The 19,412-nt window shown below is 32.0% G+C and overlaps 2 protein-coding genes across 2 annotated transcripts; one reads left to right on the top strand and one right to left on the bottom strand.

Annotated features, from left to right (window-relative positions):
* Positions 1-364: 364 nt before the first annotated feature.
* LOC123658532 (cyclin-dependent kinase 8) lies at positions 365-4,943 on the bottom strand. Its single transcript, XM_045593926.1, has 8 exons — positions 4,545-4,943; positions 4,143-4,394; positions 3,817-4,006; positions 3,452-3,665; positions 2,708-2,876; positions 1,570-1,686; positions 1,169-1,241; positions 365-495 (listed from the first exon to the last, which is right to left on the bottom strand). Exons 1-8 carry the CDS (start codon positions 4,791-4,793, stop codon positions 365-367), a joined length of 1,395 nt encoding a protein of 464 aa, XP_045449882.1. The 5' UTR covers positions 4,794-4,943.
* A 497-nt stretch (positions 4,944-5,440) lies between these two features.
* Positions 5,441-17,888, top strand: LOC123658514 (NEDD4-binding protein 2). Its single transcript, XM_045593913.1, has 8 exons — positions 5,441-5,783; positions 7,286-9,821; positions 9,905-10,163; positions 10,299-10,415; positions 10,552-10,661; positions 11,239-11,371; positions 12,163-12,398; positions 17,519-17,888. The coding sequence occupies exons 1-8, from the start codon at positions 5,666-5,668 to the stop codon at positions 17,592-17,594; spliced, it is 3,585 nt and encodes a 1,194-aa protein (XP_045449869.1). The 5' UTR covers positions 5,441-5,665; the 3' UTR covers positions 17,595-17,888.
* The last annotated feature ends 1,524 nt before the right edge of the window (positions 17,889-19,412 follow it).

Raw genomic sequence — 19,412 nt, 5'->3', positions numbered from 1 at the left:
ACTATTGGAGCTAATGATGTACGAAGACTTTTATCCATCATAGTTTTAAACCGTTTAAATAAAACTTTTAGATATCTGAACTACAACAAAAATTTCGTTTAAAAAAGTTCAGTTCAACTTCACACTTAATTTATCAGTTTTAATACTCTTCTAGTTATCTCAAATTATCTGTTGTTGAACATTATTCATTGTCGTTGTTGTTCAACTGTGCCTATTTGGTATCTGTCAAATATCATATTATGTTGTTTATGGTACTCTGTTAAAGAGATTCTTAGATATAATAAAACATTGACCCGGTAATTTCAATTTCATACTGACATATATCTTATTGAACCGCTCATATTAGTGTCAAATAAAGTACGAATTAAAATCGTTGTTGAAAATTGCCCTGTTGCTGTGAGCCAGCACCTTGTTGTTGTCCCCCGAACATCATTTGTTGTTGTTGATGGAATTCTTGTTGTCCCCCTCCACCTCCAGTATTTCCTTGGTTTGGACCTTGGTTAAATAATAATAGCCAGTTAGTTTTATAATGATATATGTACGGGTTTTGGCTATTAAAAATATTTTTTTTTTTCTATTTTATTTACAAAACAAAATCTATAAATTGAATATGATTCATGTTGTGATGTTTTAATAAAAAGATAAAAAGTACTTTTACGGGTAGTTTTATACACGAGAGATTCACAGACAATAGATAAATAATGATATAATATACAATAACTACAAGAATTTATATGTTAGTAATTGTAAGTGGTCAAGCAGTTTCATATTATTTTGCATTCGTTATACAACTACTTCACGGCCTACAAGAATCATAGTATGATTCTCCACTTCATGTAACCTTTCTCATTTATAAGAAAGCTCTTCTTTCAAACCAAAATGCATCCTACCGGGGTTAAAAATCGCTTCAGCCTATATTATCCCACTGCTGAGCAAAGGCCTCTTTCCTCATGTAGGAGAAGGATCAGAGCCATCAGTTACAGTTAAAACTACTATACATGCAATCATTTTTAAATATTGAAAATAGTACATTGTCTGTAACCATTAATAATAATTTATATGGCTAAATATTAATTATTATTTAAGATTATGATAGCACAGTTTGAAATCGTAGTAATTTTTTTCTCTAGTCATAACTTAATACAAAATATAGTTGAATAAGACTCACCAGACATCCTCATTCTTTTGGCATTATTAGCAGCATGATCATGACTATTTGCCTGGACCTGGTTTTGTTGAGTCTGGAAATAATAGTTTTTAAACTTTAACTTAAGAGAAATCACTAATATTACATATTTAGGTGAAAAGTACACATATACGTATATATAGCTTATTAGTAATTTAAAAGACATAACATAAAATGATAGAGCTGAATGTTGAATTTTTGAAACTCAACTCAAAACTGTGATACACCTTTTTGGGGCACAACACGTAGTTGCAGACGTATTTTGCTTTTTTATTAGTTTTTAATTTTTAAATATTAGCTAAATAATAGCTTTATTTAATATTTACGGGTAGACAGAACTGTATGGATGACTTTAATAAACAAAATAGGAAAAATATTCTTACATTAGGTTGCTGCTGTTGTTGATTCTGGCGAGCTTTTGAGTCACTCTTGTCTTCTTGGTCATCATCAGTCAAGAATTCTCTTTTTGGATAAGGTATGGGGCAACCAGCAAAAACATCCTATAATTAGCAAAATTTCTATACTATTTTTTACTAGACAATGTGTTAGCCGCAGCAGTCACAGCACCGGCATATGGCTGTTGCACTTGGGTTTGGGGGTTCGATCACCGCACATGGCATACATTTGTATTAGCCATAAGATGTAAGCTATGGTCTGGGCATTTGTACCTATTCATTGTATGTTTCTGGCCCCTGACACGGGAGTTAACTCTATTTGGGGCCATTGAGTATGAGGCGTTATTTATTTTATTATTTTTGTTAATAATAGTTATTAGTTAAATTGTTTGAAAGAGCAAAGTTAGGGATTCACTGGGTTGATTGTAATTTTCTCATAATGGATATAAATGCAACAATAAATATAAACTTCTTTTATACAACTATGTTATGTGTAAGTGTATGGAAAGTAGTTACCATAACCTATAGAAGCTGCAGCACCAGAAGCGTCCTAAGCGCATTACCGACTCAACCTCTGACGTTAACTAGGAGCTCTGGTCACCGGAACCCAGGGAGGTTGTTGGTACTGGGGTAGTACTCAACTTTACAGAAGATCACAGCTAAATAATACTGTTTTCAATCAGTGTTGTGTTCCTGTTGGTGAGTAAGGTGACCAAATTCAGAGACAGGATAGGGTCGGCGACGCGCGTGCGATGCTTTTGGTGTTACATACGTCTATAAGCTACAGTAATCGGTTACCATCAGGTGAGCCGTATGCTTGTTTACCGAACTAGTAATATAAAAAACAAAAAGGTATTCAGTGATGTACACACCAAAGTACACTTGTTTGCTGAGTTTTCTTAACAGTATTCCTTCTGTTTCATAAGAATAGTGAGGATTTGGAGTACTTATATGTAATACAGTACACATATCTATATTAAGTTTAATAAGCCACTTCTTTGACCAGTTTGTTATTTGAGATAGGTTAGAACTGAAGACACTCGGATGCAGTAAACTGATGTTTGGAAATCTTTGTATTGTCAGAAAATATAGAAACAAAATAATTAAAATATGTTACAAATTCTACCTGTGTTGGTAACGGATCTTCCGAAAAGTAGGGATCTTGCATTGCTTGTTCAGATGTTATTCTTTTGTTGGGATCCATAAGAAGTAACCTTTGTAAAAGACTAAATGCTTTGCTGTCGGGTTTTATTTTATGTCGATCCATATATTTACTTAATGAACAATTTTGATAACTGAAACATAAAAAATTCTATTTAATTACAAACATCTTATGGTTAAATTTTTTCAAACTTTTTTCACATTGATCAGGCTTTTTAATAATGGTCTGAACTTTTAACGAACTCTAATAGTCACTCAGGAGAAACTAGTCAATACACTCTGTGCCTCCTGTGACAAGTAATACAAGTCGAAAATCATCATTTTAGATGAGAGCAAAAAAAAAGCTGTAAAAAAATATCGATTTTCACGAATTATTTAACAGATATATATATCACTATAAAAAATATCTGTTTATATATATATTTTGCCATAGTACCAGACTTTGAATTGGACCAAAAAATTTGTTATATTTTTCTGACAATGACCACATTTAAATCTCAAAAAGGGTATAATTCGACTTATTTACCTATCAAAGGTGGCACAGAATTTTACACTAATGCATAAAAATCAAATATCTTTACACATATTTAATTGGATCAGCTGATGATTTAAATTTGAATGCAAAATAGTGTAAGTACCGAACATTTAAAAAACAATACTTTTAAACCCTTTTTTTTTTTGTATAACATTGCAAGTTTTTAAAACTTACTTTGATCTTTTGAAGTCCTTAACTAAAGTTGCATGTTCTGGCATTTTCCTAATGTCTTCCCAGTCTTTTTCTTGAGGAAAACCCATTACATTGAATATCCTATCAAGTTGATCGTGATGATACGGATTACTAGTTTTTATGTCTTCTTGACGACAATGGAATATTGGTTCAGATGTCAATAACTCTGCAAATATACAACCTATAGCCCAAATATCTGAAACAAGTCATTAGTGTTAGTTTAAATCTTTCAATTTCAGCATAAAAATTATACTCAAGAAACCTAATTTACAGCATAACAATGACTTCTAACATTGAATATTTTAATAAAACTAATTCCTGATATACAATTAAATTGTAATATTTACCAATAGCCTTGGTGTAATGTCTCGCTCCTAAAAGCAATTCTGGTGCTCTATACCAAAATGTGACAACAACTGGATCCAAATCAGCCAAAGGTTTGAGTGGAGCATTAAATAGCCTAGCAAAACCCATATCTGCTATCTTTACTCTGCCTCTTTCTGGACCTTCACCCATCACTAAAATATTAGCTGGTTTCTGCAATTTATGAAATTCATAACATTATAAAAATTAAGTTTTTAAGCTTACTACTACTAGTCTAGGTTTAGTCATGAAGAAAAACAGTTTATTAAATGTAATACAAACTTACGGACTTGTTCTATTATGTACTTACCAAATCTCTATGTAGAACCCAATTTGAATGTAAATAATGTATTCCATCTAATATTTGATATAATAAACTTTTAACCATTCCTTTTGGTACCATTACAGATTTTTTATTAGCTTTTGCTGCTCTATGAAACTTAATTATATGCCATAAATCATGCTCTGCGTAGTCGAATAACAACCAGACTTTGCGATCAGTGTGAGACAGGAACACTCTTATAAGGTTAATAACATTTGAATGTTTCAGCTCTCGAAGTAACTGTAATGAAAAATTATAATAAGACATTTCATCAAAATTGTTTCAGAATCATCATCATTATTTTCGAAAATAAGTGGAACGTGAGGAGAATCAACATTCATAACATATTATTTCCACTTAAAATCGATAAATACAACAGAACCTATATACCGCAATTTCCCTACAAGCCGACATAGACAGTCCCGTTCCTTCTATCTGTTTCAAAGCATAGTCTTTAGTGTCAGATCCATCTTTTCTCCTGGCTTTGTATACATGTCCGTAAGTTCCACGACCAACTTTGCATCCTTCATAATCGAACAAGTCCTCCACTTTAGATCGCTCGTTTTGCGTTTTCATTTTAAACTCATAATCCATCATCACTGAGGCCATTGTTTTATTATTTTGAAAGTTGTCCCCCATTTTTAACGATACAATGTAACCACAATTTATAATAATTATACACTTGTTATTTTATTTTGTATTTCATACTCAATACGTTAAGAAAATTAATTTAGAAAAACATTTTAAAGTTTGTAGGTAATCAACTAATCACAGGCTATCACAGGCTAAAGTAGTGTTACCAGAAAATTTTGCCTGTCTGATCTATAAAGTGCCATAAAATTTCGTACTCCAAAATGGAACAGTTATCGTACACCCAAAAAATATGTTTAAAATTCTAGATTTTAATTTTAAAATAATCTGAATAAATGTTTTTAAATTTCAGTCCGCCAAAGAAAAGGTCGTTCTCGTCGTCGTTTCTCTACTAATTATGAATTTGAAGCAACGACCTTTTCTTTGTGCAACTGAAATTTTACAATAATCTGAAGTAGCGTCGACCTTTTTTTTGGCCAACTGAAATGTCTGAAATTTAAAAACTGGTGTTCAGATTTTTTTGGGGTGCATGAACTTTTTTAGTTGACTGACACTTGAAAACAGTTGTTCAATGCAATTTATACTTAAAACGTGAATTTTAAATTTTTTTTGGATGTACGATAATTGTTCCTTAAGTACGATAATTTCATGGCACGTTGTCGATCAGACGGACAAAAATTTCTGGTAACACTGTTCGAGTCCTAAAAGTCGAAATTTACCCACCTCATGTACTTATTTGAGACAACAAACTGTTTTATATAAGCTTCTTGCAACAAACTTTATAAACAACACTATAATGAGTGTCTTAACAGGCTTATCAATATTATTTATGTGTATTGCTTGGAATTTTAAAATGTATTCAGTTAAATGTGGTCTGTGACTTATAGCTGTTTAGTAAATTTCGTTAAGTGTAATCAATCATGGCAAACCAAGGAGATATTGACTATGATAATATTATTGAGACTCTTATGAATACATTTGGAAATGTTTTAAGTAGAGATTGTATCTTTGCTATTGTTGAGAGCTGTGAAGGAGATCGTAAGTACCGATATACATGTAACTATCTATGCGATACATCAGGTTTATTGATTTTCCTCCCAGGTATCTAAATGTATATACAATATGTATTGCGCGCCTTTGTACTTGACTAGTAACAAATTGAGCTCTATGGATGTGCTGCATATGGATGAAAATCATTTGTAGGAAAGTTATAATCTTTTAATGATGTTTGCCCGGGATGAAGGCTGGATTGATTGATTTTGGGGTGTATTGCACAGTATATATATCCTTTCTCTCTCTTGTTGTTATTCTGCGCGGTATTATTTTCTCTATATTCTATTATTGTGGTATTCTATTCTATCCAATTATGTTTATCTATATATGCTATTAAATTGTGCTGTGAAAAAAATCATTATTCTATAATTATATTTTTTTTGCCATGTGATTCCTTATTTCACATTAGAATGTTTTTGATATATGCAAATTGTAAAGTAAGTATAAATTACATAAATGTTTTGCTTTTGAATTTTTTTTTGCAGCTACTTATGCCAAGGTTATCCGAATGCTCTTATGGAAAAAACTGCTACCTTTGTGACGTGACGTATGATATGTGCTATGTATAATTATTAATTTTACACTAGTTTTTGATCGATTAATACAGCATGAAACACTCATTTCTTGGCATAGGGCTATTTCTCTATGTTGGAAAAGGTTGGCGGAGCTTGATTCAGCAAGGTGCTCGACTGCATTTGTGGATACATTTTGTTTGTTTAGTTCATTTATTGTATGTTAGGTACTTGTATAAATTAACTAACGACCTGCCCCAGCTTCGCACGGGTACAATGCTAATACTTAATATAAAGTATCAAATAAATATTTGCAATGTATGTGCAAAAAATGTGTTTATTTACGACATCCCAAGTTTTAAAGATCTAAGCATATAGACAGTGGGAAGCGACTTTGTTTTATACTATGTAGTGATATTGCATTATATTGCATTGATGCTCATTTTGCTGGGTGCAATTTTTTTTACTGGGCAGTGGTGCCCAAAACTATGTTCATGTTAATCTTACTCAATCTCTTAAATTATGCATTCAAATTAGATTTTATATCAGGCAAAGCTTATCTTTGTGCAATGGTCTTGATGTCATATATTGTACAAAATTATAGACAACTTTTATTCTTAAGTATGCATGCTTAATAACATGTTCCAAAATCATTTTCAAAATTTAATAAATTTTTGACACAAAATACCATATTGTGGCTTAACTTCTTGAACTTAAACTTCCTTCCTTAACTTATGGTGAACTTGTAACTTACTAGTTTTAAATACAGCTTTAAGAAGTATGATGTTGTCATAAACAGTCTAAATAGTTTGATCTAAGTAATTTCCTTACTAATATAATTAAGTATTTTAAATTCAAGAAAACAAGTTTACCTGTATTTCATTTCAAACATTATAATGTGAAATGATTACTAACCACAGTAATGTATCTAAACACAATAATGAATATTATTATAATGAAACTTTTTTTTAACAGTTGAAGAATCTGCAAATGCTATAATAAATATGATGGACCAGAATTTGTCACCGACTGACATCCATCCATCAGAAAACCAATTGTCTGAAAGCCCACCATCAGAAAGCACAAATAATAATTATCATGAAAATGTTACTGTTAATCACGTCAACACAAATCAGCAAAATTTATCCACTTATAATGTTCTTAAAGAGTTTCAACCAAACATTCCCAGTACGAGTTCTTTAGTTGGCGTTCCTAATACTTCAAACCATATTAAATCCTATGCTGGTGCATCAAAGAAAGTTATTCAGCCTACACAAAATAATTTGAATGTGTGGACAAATGATAAAAGATCATCAAATATAGTACAATATGTTTGGACTGATCAGATAAAAAAAATTGTGTCATATCACCAGAATGGTTTTAGAGTTTTAGTCCTTATGAGAGGATTATCTGGAAGTGGAAAATCATATCTTGCTAGAAAAATTATTGATGCTATGTATTCAAAACAAAGTGAAAAAAACTATACTACGCATATCTTTAGTACTGATGATTTTTTTATGCGCAATAATCGTTATGAGTTTGACAAAACTAGACTTTCCGAGTACCATGAACAAAATTTTACAAATGCCAGGCGTGGTATGATAAAGGGAGTGAGTCCTGTTATTATTGATAATACCAATGTGGAACTTTGGGAAATGAAACCTTATATAAATGAAGGGGTTAAAAATGGTTATATTATTGAAGTTGTAGAACCCAGTACACCATGGGCCAAAAATCCAAAGCATCTTTTTAATAAAACTACGCATTATGTTCCATTACAGTCTATTATACGAAAGCTTGAAATTTACCAAAATGGTGTTACTGGCGACTACTTGATCAGTTATTTTGGATACCATTATCCACCTAATATGAAACCTCCTGTATTAAGATTTATTCCTCCATTTGAAAAAGTAGTGCCTGATACAACTATGTCTGTAACAAGTGCAAGTGAAGATACCACAACAAGTGTTGAAATTATTCAAGCAAATAATTTAACAACAAATGAGATCCCTCAAAGTTTATGTAATTCTAATGTTGCTAGTGATAATTCATCTTGTCAGTTATCACAAGAAATAGAACAAGGAAGTATTGATAAGCCAGATTATCAAAATAACGATACAGATGATAATGCTACGATCAAAGATATGAGATTCACTGAAATAAAAAATGCCTTAGAGGAAATGGAGAAAATAGAAGAGGAGTGGGACAATGGCGATGATTGGGATAATGATACAAGAAATACAGAATATAATAATAAAACTGTTGATTTTGTTGAGTCAAAGCCTCAAAGAAAAGAATTGCCAAGATCATCATTGGCACAAAAACAAATATCACCAGCTAAAAACAGTGAAGATTGGACTAAAAATTCGATGTTTTGGTCGTCTTGGAGCGAATGTAGTCAATCAATGGTAGAGATCAAACCCGAAGTAGAGAAAAAATCAAGTGCCACATGTATCGAAATGGGTGATACGGAAATATCTGATATTAAAAATCCTCTTAAAATCATTACAGCTACTTCCAGAGATATTAATGAATTTTGTGTCGAAATAAAAAACAATAAAATGCCGGAAAAATGGATGCTCGACAAAAGCACTTCTACTAGTAATAATCAATTTCTAACTGCTACACAGAGGTGTGAAAACGAAGAACATCATTTTAATTCATTTCGAAAACTGTTTAAAAATATACCGAGGGCTGATTTAAGAGACATTTTCGATAAATGTCGCGGTGATGTAAATTGGGCAGTAGAAATAGTTCTCGATGGGATGGTCGATAACCAACAGCCACTTTCTATGGAATCCGACGATATATCAGACACAGAGGAAGAAATGCAAAATGTAAATTTATGCCAATGTTTATCTGCGTATGATATATTACCTGATCATAATGAATCTTTACCACAATCTGTTGAAAGTGAACGATGGGTAAATACATCGTCCTCTCCTGTGATAAACACAAAAAAAATTAAAAAGGAAACTGTAGTTTCTGAGGAATCCATGCAATTGAAACGTCAAATAGAACAAAATGTAAGTATATCAGACAATCATTATTCAGAGCATTGCTTAAGAATAAGAAAAATGCGATACGGTGACAATAATGACGGGAATAATAATAACTATAAGGATATTGTCGATAATAATACGGATAATACACATGAGCCTATTGACGCCAGTATTCCGAGTACATCAGGCATATCTCAGTGTCCCAATAATGAAGACAAGAGTGTTATTGTTTCTGATGAAGATAATACTAGTACAAATGAAGTACTTGAAGATGGTATTGATGAAGACACAGTTAATATTAATGTAGGCACTGTGTTTATTCAACAATTAGATCAACTATTTGGTCGTGATGGCATAGAATATCCGTCTTCAATAAAGCCTAACCTCAATATCCCTCAGTCACTTTTAAATGAAATCAATGCTCTATGGATGGAATCGCTGATGCATCAACTTGAACAAAATTCGAAACAAACTGATTTAATGATCAAACAGGATGAAGAATTTGCAAGGTATGTTGGTTAAAAGGCTTAAATTCATTCATTAATATATGTTTAGTGCATTAAAGTACAGTTATATATTTTTATTTTTATAGGCAGTTAGTATTGAAGGAAAATGAATTATTAAAACAGGGGAAAGAACCGGAAATACCTGACTTTAAAGAAGTTATGGATATGGATTATGCAATATTTTTGTATCATAAAGATGTCGAAGAGTTTCGTAACAAAGAACCTAAAGATTTAGCAGCTAAACTGACGAGGGAAAAGTTGTTTAACTTATTCCCTGACATTGCTCCTGACATATTGTCCGAGATGCTTATGGCTCACGACAATAATTTTAAATTAACTGTCGAGGTACGTACCTACTATCATTAAATGACAAAATAAATAAATCCTTTATACTGAACTGCTTCGCTTAGGTCTAAGAATAAATTGAACGCCTACTTGTTTTAAATTGAATTTTATACATATTTTTTTTCCAATTTTCAGGTTCTTTTAATGTCAACGGGAAGAACTGAAATTCTCAGTGAAAAAAATGGTGTTAGTAAATTTGTAATGCAGAAAGAAATAGAGAGACAAGAAAAGGTTCTAGAAAAAGAAAGACAGGTTAATTCTAAGTTTTTACTTAGCATTGTATTTTTTCAGTAGTAATAAAATGTATGACTATCAGATACGAAAGCGCAGTATGAAATGTAGATACGATAGATTAATGAAAAATAACATTTTCAATACTTAATTTCAGGCTTTGTCAGAAGTTGAATGGCCATTGTTACCGTCATTCGAAAGTGTTGATATGGAAACAGTGCAGAGATATCGGGACGAGGCTGATAAACATTTGCAGTCGCGAAACACGTTAGTATTTGTTTTTTATTTTTTATTTTTTTTATTTACAATTAAGATTTGTTTTTTTTTTAATAATTGTGTCGAAAAAAGCCGACTTCAATTACATCGACAGGTAATACGTAAGTAGCCGCAAAATAGTCAAGTAAATTAAAGATCACTCAAAAAGTAATCATTTGATCTCGATAAAACTTATACGCGATCACATGAAAAGCATCAGCTTGCGCTTAAAATAAGAATCATCGAAATCGGTACACCCAGTAAAAAGTAATGCGGTATAAATACAACGTAGGTCGACGAAAAAATAATCAAGTAAAGAAACATTATCACATTTAACTCGAAAAGTACTTCTTAGATCTCAATTATATTTAAATTGGAAAAATACATTTAAAAAAAATGCAATCGAATTGAGAATCTCCTCTTTTTTTGGAAGTCGGTTAATAAAGTACTACACGTGTTTCTAAATTAGATTTCCAAACATTGTTATACAAACCGCATCCTTACGTTTCGAATATACTTTGCCTCTCAAATCATTGGGTCTTTATTACATGTCTAAAATTTTTATATTAATTATTTATATAATTTCTAGGAACTATCAAAAAGCACAAGAATACATACGACGAGGGATGACACAAGTCGCTTCTTATTATTCAGACTTTGCCAATTTTCACACTAAGAAATATGAACAGTCTAACAGTATGGCAGCTGCTTCACTTATGCAAGTATGTATTATTATTGAATTTAAGATATCTAAATGTACTTCAGAACAATACAAAGACCAAAGTTTGTGGAAAATCCAAAACAGTAATAACTTTTAACTACAAAATACGAGATTTATATGTAAATGCATTTTTTTTTATTTAAATAAATTATTGTATTGTAATCTTATCCTTTATGGATATGATACCTAACAATAGTTATATAAAGGATCCATCAGCTTCGTTTTGTTTAAAATGTTTGGTAAATCTCATTTGACGACGATATAAACGATGAAAAAGAGGCGAAGAAGAGATTTAATAATCGTAGTAATTAAGAAAATTGTAGTCGATTTTTATTTTTTATTTTAAAAAGTTTAAGGTTCAGGTCATGGTTATTGATCTATTTCATAGCCTCTAATATTTCAGTACGATTCATTGGATAAATACTTATCATTAAATACCATACTCGACTTACTGACTAAATTACTAGTATTTGAAGACTAAGGGCCTGTTTCACCAGATGTGGATTGCGCTATTTGACGGATGACGCTACAAAATAGACTAACAGCGAGAGGTAGAATAGGCCAGTTGGACCCGTTTATCTTCAAATAACTGCAATTTTAAGTTTATTATATGCAAATAGAAATATCTCATAAATATAGTAGAATTCGATGGTAAAAAAGAATAATGAATCAAAAACTTTTTACAAAAGCTGATACTGTAATCTGTAAAATAGTGTTATTCACAAATTGTGAAACAGGCCCTAAGTACTTTTATGAACATTTTTATGAACTGTTTTTTTTTTCTTTTTCAAGCTACATGCGACCAATTGCCCAGATAATGCTACCATAGACTTGCATTACCTCAGAGTGCCAGAGGCTAAGGAAACCCTCGACTTATTCCTCGACACACATATTCATAAATTAAGAGAAAATAAAAATGGAATAAAATACCATACTTTATACTTTATAACCGGACGAGGTTTGCATAGTAATGGGAAACCTCGAATAAGGCCTGCTGTTAAGAGGAGGCTTCGTGAACGGGGATTGGAGTAAGTTTAACGACTTTTTCATGTAACATTAACAATACACTGTTGAATGCATTTATTATTATATATACCCTAATAGCGATTTGTATTTTTATATGTCGTGATCTTCAAAACAGTTTTTTTTTGTTTTACAAATGATTTGACATTGTTATATCGAATATATTTATAATCTACTATTTTGAAGTATTTATAATTATATTATTAACAACCTTAACCGCGCAAAAGTCGATAAAACGCGTATTGTTTGTAAACAACTAACTCAACTTAAACTTGTAGTCTTTCGACTGAATTGGAAGGTGCTTTTCTATATTTGCAAGGCGCGGGCGTAGGTTATACTCGCACTCTTTACAATACTATGTAGGTAGTACTTAAAAAGATTATAACGAAATTGTAACGTCCACCGAACACGTGTCTATCGTGTGGCAGAGGGAGGTAACTCAGAGCAGTGCCTAGGACTTGCGACCCAGGTGTAGGTTTAAGGAGGCCCCCTTTGCAATGCGCATCAACGCTCACCTTCACTGCTCGAGTTATACGTCCCGCCTAGCCAAATTAATCGTAATAGGTAATAATTAATTCGATTGCACAAATTAATTATTGAATGAGTCTAGGTTAAGCTACTAGCAGGATACAACAAGTGTATCGTGCCAAGCCAGAGCCAAGACTGCCTTAGCCGAGGTGACACTGTTCGTTTTATACACGTCAGAATAACTCGAGTAATATAATAATTGAGGGTAGATGACTATCGAACGATGTGCTAGGTGGCGCGATCGTTGCATCTGTTGTTTATAAATTCCTTTCTAATTGCGTACGACAGTGCTATTGCTGACACGGCCAACCCTGACAATCGCACGACCTCGTGCGTCCATGTCGTGCATCCGCCAACTCGGCGTTACTACTCTCGACCTATACAATAGTAACGGGTAACATTAATAACTGTTCGGCTATTCCTGACCAAAACGCTGAGACGGTAATTCACTAGCGGGTCGGGCGTACTGGGCCCCTTCATCCCTTCATCCCTTCCTAACATAGCATGGCCCGGGCGTACGTGGCCCCTTCAACCAGCTTACTAACCGTGGGTCGGGCGTGCTAGGCCCCTTCATCCCTTCCTAACATAACGTGCCCCGGGCGTACGTGGCCCCTTTAACCAGCTTACTAACCGATAAGAATACAACAGAACGACCGAAAAGAACTAAAATACCGATGTACCCACTAATAAAAGAGAATAAAACGATGATCGATGTACCCACTAATCACCACCAAATATTGCAAATAACTTGCACACTCGTTAAAAACAGATGTATCGTCAGGAGGTGGGCCTATAACTTCAGCTATTTTCTGAAATAGCTTCCACACCGGAAGCGAAGAGAGACATTTCTTCGTTCAATGTAACTAACTGAATTAGTTAAGTTTTGAAAGTGGGGGTCGATCTTATCCCACTTCTGATGTAGTCTTTCGACTGAATTGGAAGGTGCTTTTCTATATTTGCAAGGCGCGGGCGTAGGTTATACTCGCACTCTTTACAATACTATGTAGGTAGTACTTAAAAAGATTATAACGAAATTGTAACGTCCACCGAACACGTGTCTATCGTGTGGCAGAGGGAGGTAACTCAGAGCAGTGCCTAGGACTTGCGACCCAGGTGTAGGTTTAAGGAGGCCCCCTTTGCAATGCGCATCAACGCTCACCTTCACTGCTCGAGTTATACGTCCCGCCTAGCCAAATTAATCGTAATAGGTAATAATTAATTCGATTGCACAAATTAATTATTGAATGAGTCTAGGTTAAGCTACTAGCAGGATACAACAAGTGTATCGTGCCAAGCCAGAGCCAAGACTGCCTTAGCCGAGGTGACACTGTTCGTTTTATACACGTCAGAATAACTCGAGTAATATAATAAATGAGGGTAGATGACTATCGAACGATGTGCTAGGTGGCGCGATCGTTGCATCTGTTGTTTATAAATTCCTTTCTAATTGCGTACGACAGTGCTATTGCTGACAAACTTATTTGGTATGTTGTTTATTTTGTTCCGAACAGTTTGATATCATTTATATTTTCAAAGCTTAAGTTTGTTTATGTGGGTAGACTAATAAAAAAAAAAAAAATAATAATAATAACAGTGCTCAAAAGTCAAGATAAAGGACTGGTAAATAGTTTTAGTATATTTTTTAATCATACCTAATAATTAATTATATTAATAGGATCGCTTGTTCGATTTTATTTATTTATACATAAGCTAGCTACACATTAGTGCTGCTATGTTCTTATTGTCTATTGTAAAGTTAATATTATATTTGATATAGTTTTTTATTTAGTGTATATAAAGTAGAGATTTTTATACAATTAGGTCGACAACGGCTGTACGGCTCACCTAATGGTAAATGATTACCGTAGCTTATACACGTTTGCAACACCAGAAGCATCCATTGCTGACCCTACCTCCCCCCAGAAATTCTGGTCACCTAACCCACCACAGGAACACAACACTACTTGAAAGCAGTATTATTTAGCTGTGATCTTCTGTAAGGTCGAGCTACATCCCCAGTCGGGCTGCTCTAGATTTTGTTCAGGAAATTTCCTACCGTTCCCTGCCTCAGTTAAAGATAAGATTACATATTGATATTGAAACAATAACTTGTATAGTAATGTTTCATATGCAATTAATTAAAAAAATCATACATTTTTTTTTCTGATTACAAATCGCATGTTTTAAAACTACGACGGATAATATCTTCTTTATTGATATATTGATATACTTTTTGTTATCGTTATTTGTTTAAATTAAGATTATTATGATAATGTTATCTTTTTGCTACTGATATATTGTGTTATATAGATATAGGTGGATTTGGTAATTTGGATTGGTCGAAACGAATCGGGATGATAATCCATTATCGAAGATGTCAATATTGTCTTGTTTTGCTAGATATAAAAATACGTAAATTACTTTTGTAGTAATCAGGAGGTTGAAAAAAAAACGAATAATTATTAACTATTTATTAATTATCTATACAAATAAAGGAAATTGGAGTGTCTGTTTGTAATATTAAAATAACCGCTTTTTACTAAATGGATATGGATGCATACACAGTACATGTACCAAAATGACAGTTTTTAAAGTTTTTTCTGTCTGTTTGTTTGTTTGTTTGTTTGTTTGTTTGTTTGTTTGTTTGTTCGTTCGTTCGTTCCGCCTAATCTCTGAAACGGCTGGATCGATTTTGACGGGACTTTCACTACCACATAGCTGATGTAAGGAGTAACTTAGGCTACTTTTATTTTTGAAAATTTATTTATTTTATAATTCTGGAAACTGAAAAATAATTTTTTGTTAAATTCCACGCGAAGTCGCGGGCACAGCTAATATATTAATACAATAATTATCTTATAACTAATGACTGCTTTAGTCGAAGGGGGACTAAAGAGTAATCAAAGTAATGTTATAATTAATAAAGTTATAAATTAAAACAATGGCGCATTGGAAGGCTAATACGGGGAACTCGGCTGATACGGGGAACTCGTGAGGTGGTCGCCTGGGAAAACTTCATCAGTTCGTTACATCAGCATATTCGTGGGATTAGGGTTCCGTAACTCGTACGACACAGTCTTATAACAACAACAACAACAACAAGAGTTGTTTGTAATAAAAATATATATGAGCATGTGTAGATTTAAAAAATAGTGTACGTGTAATAAATACTACGTATAAGAAAGCAGAGCTAAGGTGCCTTTTTTTAAATCTTAAAAATAAATATACGGGGCTCGTAGACAGATATTTATAGTACGGAAATTCCCTAATACTATGTTACTACGCAAAAGTACCGCTGTAAAAAAATCCCCCAATTAAATGTATCTAGATTAAATATTATTATAGTAGGCACAATCAACAGGGACAACCAACTTATGCGACTATTCGGCTAGTCGGCCAAAGTTATAATCGGCACAACTGTAATAATAAAGTGTTAACCTAGAGACTTTTCTAACCGACTTCCACAAAAGGAGGTGGTTTTCAGTTCGACTGTTTTTAAAAAAATGTATGTTACCTTAGAACTTTTGACTGGGTGGACCGATTTAGATGATTTTTTTTTTAATCGAAAGGTGTTGCGTGTCGTGTGGTCCCATTTAAATTTATTTAAAATCTGACGAGTAGTTACTTTTCGAGTTATAAGTATCTGTATTTACTTGAATACTTTTTCGTCGATCTACGTTGTATTATACCGCATAACTTTGCACTGGGAACACCGATTTTGATGATCCTTGATTTAGTCGAAAGCTAATGCTTATTTTGTAGTACCATTTTTTATTATATATTGAGTAATCTTTCATAACGTGTATTTACTTAACTATTTTTTCGTGTCCCTAGGTTGTATTACTTGTCAATGTAAGTTAAGTCGGTTTCTTTTTTTCGTTTGCGATCAAATACAATTAATTGAAGTCTATTAAAAAAACGTAGGCAATGTTTCTACATAGGTGGTGTGACCGTCTGTGTTACGAATCTTGTGATGTGATGTGTGTGAGATGTCGTGCTTCGTTCAGTACGTGGTTTGCGGTGGCGTTACTAGCAATTTAATGTACCGCGCTTAGTATTGATAAAATTTTATCATAACGATTAATATTTTCCTATTGTTTACGTTTTGTGAATATTATTTACTCAAGTAACGTTATTCAATCATGTATAATAAAAAGTACAATACTTTACATATAGTGGTAAAAACAATTAATTAAATTTAAGGTTTAAAGAATATTTGTTTCTCATTAAAAACATACAGCCACCTTGAGACATTTGTAACAATAATGTGGCTAAAATACAAAAAAGTTCAGCAGTTCATTAAAAATTCATGCACTGATATGATTTAAGTAGATTGTATTTGTATTGCTAATGTAACTTTTCTCACTATTGATGCAATTATTAGCAATTGCTCGCAGTTATCTCGAATCTTATTTAAAAAAAAAATGAAAAAATATCAATCTTTTTTCATTTTTATTTTATTTATAGCATTTTTTACTTGTAATTTTAAGTAGTATGAGAAATATTATCGTATTTTATGTAATACGCTAATTTTTATCTTTAATTTCATCGATTTTGAGCGTTTTTTTAAAAATATATTTGCTTTATTTATTTGCAGATTTTCCCAGCGCAACCCCGGCTTGATAATTGCAAAAGTTTACGCGAACCACAAACTCTCCTACCAAATAGCTTAGGATCAGATGAAATCGTCTAGAGATAGACGATTTCAAAACTATTGACAATACGACAGGACCTCGTGTGTCCATTTTTACACAAATTATCCAGTTTACGTACACTATCCGTTGTACCGTTGGATAATGTTCCCGGTCCTTTATAAGACCGTGTATATTTATACGTACACGAGTCCGAGGGCGACATTTTACTCTTACAGACATGTTTTTTATGGATAGATGTCATGGTATCTAAATTATTATGTAATATAAAGTAGATTTGAGATTAAATGTGAGGTATTGTAAGATAAGTTGTAAGTGTTGTTTGTATTAAGAATGATGGGTCTGGATTACTTAGCAGGAAGCTTGTCGTTATTTTTTTTTAATGTCATCATCGTTTGAAACTTTATAACAATTATTACACGGGGAAAATCTGTGACAAATTGTCGTTTTGTGTATAATAAAGTTAAACAAATGATTTGTTTTCTATGGCAGTTTCTATGGATTAAAATCATTTATTTAACAGACATGTTATAAACAAAATTTGGCGTCAAAACGCTTAGAGGAAAAATTGTTTCAAACGATGTTTATATTTTCTTTTGTTTTTAGATAAATTTTGGCAGCAATTGTGATTTTTTTTTACTTTTTATTTTAATAAATAGTGTTCTTTTTGTCTTAAAACTTGATTTATATTTGTAAATTGAAAGCCAATTTTTTTAATAATTGGCTGGTGTGGGAATGTTTTGTGAAATTACCTTAATTTAGAGATTAACTTTCTTCATAAAACCTTTGTAAATATTTTAAAAATGCTACAGTGTATAAGCCGTTTCCTAAAAGGTTATCGATTATTGCTAATTTTTATACAATATACACATCCAAACGTTTTTCAAAGTCATATTAAGGTGTTTCCACCGAAGCTTGATAAATTAAATTTTATCCTATATACGACGATTAAATCGCACAAGTGATGTAGAAATGTAAAAAAAAAAATAAAGTTCTTTACTAAACGCAACATAAAAATGTTCGATATTTGATATAATTGGCATATTTTTGGAAATCACTAATCTTCGTCAAGGACGTCCTATTATTTGAAAAATATTAAGACTGATCAGGCGAAGTTGAAGATCGTTCGTCGACGTTTTACAAAAATTATTTAACATATAAATAAATATTACAAATGTAAACATTCCCTATAAAGTTTAATAGTTCAAAATTTAACCGTGTGTCAAAAAAAGCAGTTATTAGTTAGGTACGACATCTTTGAATGACAATATTGTATAAAATAACAATGTTATATGAGATCATTTATTTTGTAAGTTTGTAAATAAAATTAATTTAAATCCTAAATCGGTGTTCATAAAAATATTTCCATTTATAATTAAGTAATTGACACAGGATTTAAAAAAACGAAAATTTCATATATTTTCTTCGTAGATATAATAATAAAACAAATGTTATGCTCAATGACTTTACCTCCTAAATGTACAATGCTTCAAAATAAATTAAAAGTTATATATTAATTAATAAAAAATAATTTTTATATTTTTTATATCAGCAACATTGAAGAATTCCCAACAGAAGTTGTCATATCAATTAAAATGAGACGTGTAATTTTTTTTCTTCTATATGACAAACAGTAGATATAATATTTTATTAATTATAAGTTTTAGTCATACGATTTTTAATAAAATAACAGTGTATAGATAATAGAAATACCCTTTATGTTACCATATATTACCAAAGCACCGTAAACCCTGTCGACTTAAGTATGTAACTTACATAGATTATATTTAAGGGGTACCGCAAATACACGTAAATAATGTGTAATTAAGTATTAGCGAG

This window comes from Melitaea cinxia, chromosome 12, assembly GCF_905220565.1.
Source record: "Melitaea cinxia chromosome 12, ilMelCinx1.1, whole genome shotgun sequence".
Taxonomy (NCBI): domain Eukaryota; kingdom Metazoa; phylum Arthropoda; class Insecta; order Lepidoptera; family Nymphalidae; genus Melitaea; species Melitaea cinxia.
Note: the sequence above shows the minus strand (reverse complement) of the source record. Positions and strands in the feature narration are given on the sequence as shown.

Bases quoted from the DNA above. Each gene is read 5' to 3' on its own strand.
- LOC123658532 (XM_045593926.1), bottom strand. From the start codon at position 4,793: ATGGGGGACAACTTTCAAAATAATAAAACAATGGCCTCAGTGATGATG. The intron at 4,007-4,142 runs GTAAGTACATAA...CATAAATTGCAG, and splicing joins GGGTTCTACATAGAGATTTG to AAACCAGCTAATATTTTAGT. The intron at 1,242-1,569 runs GTAAGAATATTT...TATTATTTCCAG, and splicing joins AACAACAGCAGCAACCTAAT to ACTCAACAAAACCAGGTCCA.
- LOC123658514 (XM_045593913.1), top strand. From the start codon at position 5,666: ATGGCAAACCAAGGAGATATTGACTATGATAATATTATTGAGACTCTT. The intron at 5,784-7,285 runs GTAAGTACCGAT...TTTTTTTAACAG, and splicing joins TGAGAGCTGTGAAGGAGATC to TTGAAGAATCTGCAAATGCT. The intron at 11,372-12,162 runs GTATGTATTATT...TTCTTTTTCAAG, and splicing joins CAGCTGCTTCACTTATGCAA to CTACATGCGACCAATTGCCC.